General features: G+C 36.8%; 1 protein-coding gene across 1 annotated transcript; it reads right to left on the minus strand.

Moving 5' to 3' along the window:
- Positions 1-6,128: 6,128 nt before the first annotated feature.
- On the minus strand, positions 6,129-7,093 carry LOC139883898 (uncharacterized mitochondrial protein AtMg00810-like). Its single transcript, XM_071868002.1, has 2 exons — positions 6,800-7,093; positions 6,129-6,599 (listed from the first exon to the last, which is right to left on the minus strand). Exons 1-2 carry the CDS (start codon positions 7,091-7,093, stop codon positions 6,129-6,131), a joined length of 765 nt encoding a protein of 254 aa, XP_071724103.1.
- Positions 7,094-7,947: the final 854 nt, after the last annotated feature.

Consider the following 7,947-nt stretch of genomic DNA (forward strand, 5'->3'; position numbering starts at 1 on the left):
ATTTTTTTCAAGAGAAAATGTTGAATCAAACACACCCTAAATTAGTTAGAGACTTGTCTCCTCGACGAAAATCCTTCTTGCGCCTAAGTGTCGAGCAAGCCGGCCAACGTGGGAATAAAAGTCAAAACAGATCGCCGTCCTTCGACTTGTCCAGACGTACCTCCCACGTTTATCCAATGTATCTCCCAAGTTCGTAAGTCCTGTTCAATGCACCGACAGAAGACTTCATAGCAAATACTTTTTATCACCATATTTTCCTATAGGAGTATTAGGAGTGTAAGTGATTCGGTTCGATTTGATTTTTTTGGAAAGCCGAACTAAATTAAATTGATAGGGAAATTTATTGAACTGAATTGAAATTCGATCTGAACCGTAATGGAACTGAATTAAAATTCCGGTTCGGTTCGGTTCGGCTTTTCGATTTTTACTTTTGGTTTTGTTTTATTTGTTTCCTCCATTCACCCCTTTCAATAATTTAAAAAAAAAATCGATTTTTAAAGTTATTTTTATTCCTTTTCTTATTCTTCTTCTTCATTGGCCGGTCGGTCGTTGGCCATATCGGCAACCAGCTAGAGGCGAGCTAGAGCCTCATCATAAGCCGGTCACCGGCTACTGGCCAATGAAAAAAAAGAAGAAGAAAAAAAAAAGAAAGAAAAGGAAAAAAAAGTAAAAGAACAAAAATAAAAAAAAAATAAAAGAAATTTTTTTTGGACTTTATCGGTTTGGTTTGATTAACCGAACCGATAAAAACCGAATTGGTTAAAAAAGTTTCAGCTTTTAATGAGAACTGAACTTAAAAAACCCAAACTTTCGGTTCGGTTTGGTTTGGTTGTTAGTTCAGTTTTTGATATCCCTGAGTGTATATGTAGCCACCTAAAGAGGACGAACATCATCCAACACAGGTCATCATGTCGACTCCGACTCTCCACATCATTCTCTTCACTGTTCTTGCAAGCCTCTTCGTCTCCACTTGCTGCGACAATCAGTCTCGGGAAGATGTTGCTCTCTTCATCTTTGGCGACTCCATTAATGACGCAGGGACCAACAACTACATAAACACCACTGCCGGCTTCAGAGCAAATTTTCCTCCTTATGGGGAGACGTTCTTCCGCTATCCCACTGGCAGATTCTCAGATGGTCGTCTTATCGTCGATTTTATTGGTAACTTCTTTGCCGGGTAACTTGGGCACAAAATCTATTTATTTCCTCATATTACTGCTTAATATGTTTGTTGTTCTATTCTGTTTTTGTTTTTCTTTGGTTATGCAGCTGAATATGCAAATCTACCGCTGATTCCACCATATCTGCAAATGAAAGATGATGAATTCATGGGAGGGGCGAATTTTGCGTCCGCTGGAGCTGGTGCTTTGGTCGACACTTATGAAGGATTTGTACGTTCTTTATTTATGTCTTTTGGCTCGAAGCTTTATTTAACATAAATTTGTACACTTTTTGAGTCTGCAAGAAACCTCGGAAATGAGCAAGCTCATGTTTTCAATTTATCAGGTGGTGGATTTGAAGACGCAGCTGAAGCAGCTTGAACAACTAGAGAAGAAGCTGAGGAAAGAGATGGGGAGCGAGAAGACGAAGAAGATAATTAAGGAGGGTGTTTACTTAATTAGCATCGGAACCAATGATTACACGAAGCCTCTACTTAATCCTGCTCTGTTTCAGTCCATTTCCATGGAAGATTACGTGGGGATGGTGATTGGGAACATCACCTCTGTGCTCAAGGTTAGAAGCAACAAGAATTCCATTATCCACCCACTCTCGACAAAGTACTTTCTAGTTTCACTTAAAGATAAATTTTTATACACCTCGTGTTTTCTTGCAATCTCTGGCACAGATGGACACGATTCTGTAGCTCTATGTAAATAAGCCCAATTTATATCGACAAACTCGATAGTGAAACGAATTCAAATTACATGATCTTTAAGCATGCTCAATAGAGATATATTGCATTGACATAGCTAAACATGAGTGCTTAATCCGAGCTGACAGGTGAGTACATGATGCCGACCCTTAAGTACATTCTAAATGTAATTCTTTCTCCTTTTTTCCATATGCCATGATTTGATATCCAATTAAGATCTCTTATATTACTTAGTTGTTCTTATATGGCTCCATGTGTAGCACAAGCATAGAATTGTGCAAGTATATTGGTGTCTTTTTATTCGATGTTAAGTTGGCATCTGAACGTATCTCAACCTGTTCATCTTTCCGAGAAATCTTAAAGGTTTACTCCACTATATGCACGCACTATTTAGTGTGTGTTTGCAAGGAACCTTGTTCTGGCCTCGTGATAATTAGACTTGCTAAACATCTGTTAATTGTTATGGCATTTCAGGGGGATAATATGGCTTTCTGATTCTTTTCCAGGGAATATATGAGGTAGGAGGAAGAAAATTTGCAATGATTGGAGTGGGGCAAATTGGGTGTGCGCCAAGCGGGAGACGATTGACCAGAAATGGTTCTTGCTCAGGCGAAGCCAATAAGATCGCACAGCTTCACAACGTTGCGCTTACTTCAATTCTTGCAAAACTGGAGACGCAACTCCAAGGATTCGAGTACTCCTACTTCGACTTCTACACTTCAGAGAGTGAGAGAATCCAATGCCCATCAAAATACGGTAAGTTGTTTGTGCTGTGGGCACTTATCTTAAGCATCAATACTTCTACACTAGTTGTGGATTTTGTGCCTTTTACATCGCTCATGTCTTGGATAGAAGTCCTCATTTTCGATATATGAAATCGATTCAGGTTTTAAGGAAGCAAAAAGTGCGTGTTGTGGTTCGGGTCCTTATAGGGCAAATTCGACTTGTGGAGGCCAAAGAGGAGTGAAGGAATATTCATTATGCCGTCATCCTGAGAAGTACGTGTTCTTTGATTCTGGCCATTCAAGTGAGCGGGCTAACCGACAATATGCACAGTTGATGTGGAATGGGAGTGTGAGTGTAATCAGACCTCGCAACCTGAAAGAATTGTTGAAGCATGAGGGTACTTGAATTTTTTCTTCCTTCCTTGAAATTGTACTTGAAATTGTAGGTAAAGAATCACATCCCACTTAAACGTTATATTATGAATAACGAGGGATGATGTTGGATTTGACTATACAGTTGCCCTTCTGTTAAAGAACAAGGATGTTCAAATGAGCCCTAGTATTGCTGAAACATCGACAAAACTTGAATTACTTAAATGTTTCAGGGTAAGTTTGAATAAATGAAATTCATTATCGCTTTGGTTCTGTGCTTTCAACTACGATTTTAGGGCTGCAACACAATGCATTTAATTAAGATGAGGGCAAATGTGAAAGAACAAATAAGAAAAAGAATAGGGAAGAAAGTTGATTACATTATACAGCCCATTAAGTTATGGGTCACATTGGTTATCCATTCATTCCTATGTGTTGAACCAAGTCTAGGCTTACGATATCTGTAAAAATAAAGTTATATTACCTATTTTAGTCAACAAAAAATGCAATATCTATGAGAAAATATTTAGATTTCTTTATATTTAGGCAAATTTTCCTTGTTTATGCAACACAATGAGATAGGGAGAAAATAAGGAAAAGAATGGTAGAAAGATGGAAAATGAAGAATTTAGTGATCTAGGAATTTCAAATAAGAAAACATTGGAAGACGAATATCCAATCAAGGATTTTGTAATTCAATCCCTAATTTTATCATTAAGTGTTGGAAGGTGGATATCAAATTAAAGATTTTCTTATTTACTCCCTAATTTTATGTGAAAAAATAACCAATTGCCTTTGGATAGGAGTCTTAAATGTATCCAATAAATAGGAAAACATTGTGAACTTGGGAAGACAATTAGGTTTTTAGTTTTAAATGTTTTTTCATTGTTTTGATAGTTTTTCAAGTGTTTTAAAGAGAAGACAAAATTGGTAACGAAATTCTTATTCTTTGATTCAAGATGATGTGTTTAATTTATATGTTCGTTTCTTCTTCTATCATGTCCCAATTTTCTTTGCATGACTATGATGATATGAATTTCATGTTTTTTTTTTATGTTTTGTAAGTGATTTCATTCATGTGAGTTATATATTATTGCATTTAATGCTTTTAAGTAGTTGTATGTTTGAGATTGGGAAGCAATAATATGCAATTGTTTTTTTTATAATATATAACCATGAATTAAATATGAATATATATACCATGTTATTTGTGTAACTTTCGGTGACAATGTGGTTCAAAAGATTCATTATAAAGCGAAAATATTTATAGATTTTAATACACTTATATTTATTTAAATTAACATAAAGATATGGTGGATAGATAAATTGAATAGATTTTTTATACCTAGAGATATTATAGTAAAAAGATTTGGAAATTTTGCTTTCACATATTTGATATTGCTTTTGTATGTGTAATAATGTAAAATTAATATCTAGTGGTTATGGTGAAGTCATATATTCTAACATTTTTATTTGATTGATTTACTATATTCAATTTCAAAATTTTGTTTCTATGTTTGTGAATTTTAATTTATTCTCAAGTCTATTTTGATCTGTTAGATAAATTTTAGAATTAGTCCATTGTTAATATTTAATTGGTTTATTAATCATCAATTTTTATGAGATGATATTCCTTCTCATTATTATATTATTTGTTCGACACATTCATCGCATTTAGAATTTCACGAATAGCCTACCAAAGTATTTAAGAAAGGATAACATCATAAGAGAAATGACAAGCACATTAAGATATCGAGACAGATTGTTATTGGGTATTGAAGGTGTGACCAATATAAGATATCGATCTCGTGGACTAATTTTAGGTTGCTTAGCATTGCTCTTCCGAAAATGACGAGCTTTCTAGTCCTATTCGAGTTAGTTGCTTACATCTGCAACCCACTTTGTGTATCCATCATTCTTTTTGTCGGTGTTTCATTGGCTGCTTTTTTGTTCATCATTGGCCGTATTAAGCATGCATACCTGACACGAGTTGCCAAAACGATCCAAATCGAAAGAAACTATCTCGAACAGTCAAGACTTCTTGCTCTTAGTTTAATGTCTGCAGATATAGAAATAGATCATTGAAACCATCAATGGTCCAATAATGTGATCCGAGCATAGGGTGTGGGCGAGCAGGGAAAGTATTATAATTTACAAATTGATAATGAGTTGTTTTGACTGAAACTTCCGCGTAGATGTGCTAAAGTTGGCGCTGGACCACAAAGTCGAAAATAAAAAAAGGTGAAGTACGGAACAAAGAGTTGTTCAAACGTACCTCACCTGCTGTAACTGCGTAGCGAAAGCCAGAATGCAAATTACGCAAGCAAACATCTTAAATGGCCCCAGAAATTTGACTCTGCCAATTTATGACGTCATATGTTTGGCCAGAAGAGGAAAGAGCTATAACGAGCCTTCCTCTTCCCAAGTTACTTATTCAAGTCACCCGAGCATCTGTCCAAAATCCCAAGAGACGCCGCCCCATATCGGCTCCGGATATCCACGTCCTTTTCTTTCCCGTCTTTGCCAGCCTCCTCCTCTCGGCTCACTGCGATGTCGATCGACCCCAACACAACATCGCTCTATTCATCTTCGATGATTCGCTCAACGACGCGGGGACCAACAACTACATAAACGTTAAAGAAACTCAAAAATCGAGTCAATGAAGCGTTACTTTTCATTCATATGTTGTATAATATATATAGAGATATCACCACCTATAATTATGGTGAAAGATAAAAATAAAAGATAACAATTTTGTCTACAAGGAAAACAAATTACAAAAGATCTCAAATGATCAACTCGTTGATACTCTATTTGATTTGTTATTTTCATATTAATTTGTAGAAGATTTATTTTTGGTAACTGAGGATCCGCCTTAGCCTCATTTCGTTTATGCTAGTCGGGGTCACATGGCCTTTTGGTGCCCGGTGACACCGGCGGACCTCGCCAAAGCTATTTGGACGACTATACCTTGGGGGAAGCTTCCCCAGTAACCCACCGCCAAGGCTCCCCACTTAAATTGCGATAGCAATGTGGGGATTCGAACTCTCGATCGCATCGAAGCGGGAGAGAACAAATACCAACGGCCCATAGTTGGGTGATTTGTAGAAGATTTTGTATTACACATAATTTGAATTTTTCCCTTATGATTTTCTGCTTCAATACTCCCCTTCAAATCGGTCAATAGGGAGGGACCAGAGATCGAGTTTGATTCGTGAACCGACAAACATATCTCGAGTCAATGGTTTGATGGAAATATTAGCAGTTTGTGAGGAAGACGTGACATTGCGTGTTACAATAGAACCAAGAGCAATCTTTTCCCGAACAAAATGATAATCAATCTCAATATGCTTTGTCCGAACATGAAAAACTGGATTAGTTGTGAGATGCAATGCCGATATTGTCTGAAAAAAGTAACAAAGGTTGACATTGGTAAATCCCAATGTCATGTAGTATGTATGAAATCCTAGTGAGTTTAGTATTTGTAGAAGCAAGAGCTCAATATTTGGCTTCAGTTGTGGAGTGGGCCACAGTAACTTGTTTTTTGGCACACCATGAAATACAATTTGATCCAAGAAAATGACAATAAGCAATAGTAGATCGTCAGGTGATTTTGCACCTAGTGCAATCTACATTGACAAAACCATATAGATTGAGAGAACTACAAGACAAAATGCGAAGTCCAAGGTATAAAATGCCGTGAACATATCACAGAATACGCTTTACCATATGATAGTATGCAATAGTTGGGTCATGAATATATAAGCAAACTATGTTGATTACAAGTGAGATCCAAACGAGTAAATGTAAGGTACTGAAGAGCGCCTACAATGCTTCGAAAATAGGATGGATCAACGTAGGGCTTACAACCATTTTTGAGAGGTGGTTGTTTGGTAGCTATTGGAGTAGAAATTGGCTTACATTGCACCATTGATGCTTGACTCAAAAGATCTAATGCACATTTATGTTGGGAGAGAAAGAGTCCATTAGCGGAGTGATTGACTTCAATGCCTAAAAAATAATGAAGAGCACCAAGATCTTTGATGGAAAACACTTGACCAAGTGCCTGCACAAGATGGTTAAGCAATTTTGTAGAATCACCAATGAGGATTATATCATCCATATAGAGCAATAGAATAATAGTATGACCATGACGATGATAAACAAATAGTGATGGATCAGTAGTGTTGCAAAAGAATCCATACTCAAAAAGAAAATTACTGAAATTGTCAAACCATACCCTGGGAGCTTGTTTGAGATCATATAGCGCCCATTGGAGTAAGCGAATTGGTCAGGATAAGACGAATCACTTATCATTCCATATAGACAGGAAAATCTAGATCTTTGTGTAGGAAGGCATTCTTGACATTTAATTGGCGAATTTCCAGTTTTGGATAGTAGCAACAGATAGTACAATGTGAATTGTGGCTTGTTTAACTACTGGGCTAAAAGTTTCTAGGAAGTTGACACATTCTTCTTGATGAAACCCTTTTGCAACAAGTCATTTTCAAAAGGTCAAGTGAACTGTTTGTGTGTAGCTTTTTCTTTTATACCAATTTACATCCAACTACATTCATCGAGGGTTAACGGAGAACAAGTTCCCGTGTTTTATTGATTGCAAGAGCATCCAACTCCTCAAGTATAGTGGTTGTCCAACTAGGGTGTTTTAATGCTGAATGGACAGTGCGTTGGCTCGGGAGGGATAGATGATACAACTATATTGGCATACTTGGGGTTTGGCTTCAAGATCTCGGCCTTTGAACATGTAACCAGGGGATGTGCCGAGGATGTGAAAGTTTCATATGGAGATTGAACTAAAGGTTCACTTTCTATTGATTGTTACACATGATTAGAGAGTGTAGTAGATGAAGCATTTGAATTTGGTTCTATCTTAGCAAATAGACGTGCACATTCGCTTATAAATTCAAGATCCGTTGGTGAACCAACATTTTGATCAACTTCTGGACAAGGTTGGCT

The sequence above is a fragment of the Rutidosis leptorrhynchoides genome, unplaced genomic scaffold (assembly GCF_046630445.1).
Source record: "Rutidosis leptorrhynchoides isolate AG116_Rl617_1_P2 unplaced genomic scaffold, CSIRO_AGI_Rlap_v1 contig47, whole genome shotgun sequence".
NCBI classification, from domain to species: domain Eukaryota; kingdom Viridiplantae; phylum Streptophyta; class Magnoliopsida; order Asterales; family Asteraceae; genus Rutidosis; species Rutidosis leptorrhynchoides.

What these genes read in the sequence shown, in the direction of transcription:
- LOC139883898 (XM_071868002.1), bottom strand. Translation starts at nt 7,093, where the DNA reads ATGGATGATATAATCCTCATTGGTGATTCTACAAAATTGCTTAACCAT. An exon ending in CATCCTATTTTCGAAGCATT is followed by an intron (nt 6,600 to 6,799) that starts GTAGGCGCTCTT and finishes TTGTCAATGTAG; the next exon opens with ATTGCACTAGGTGCAAAATC.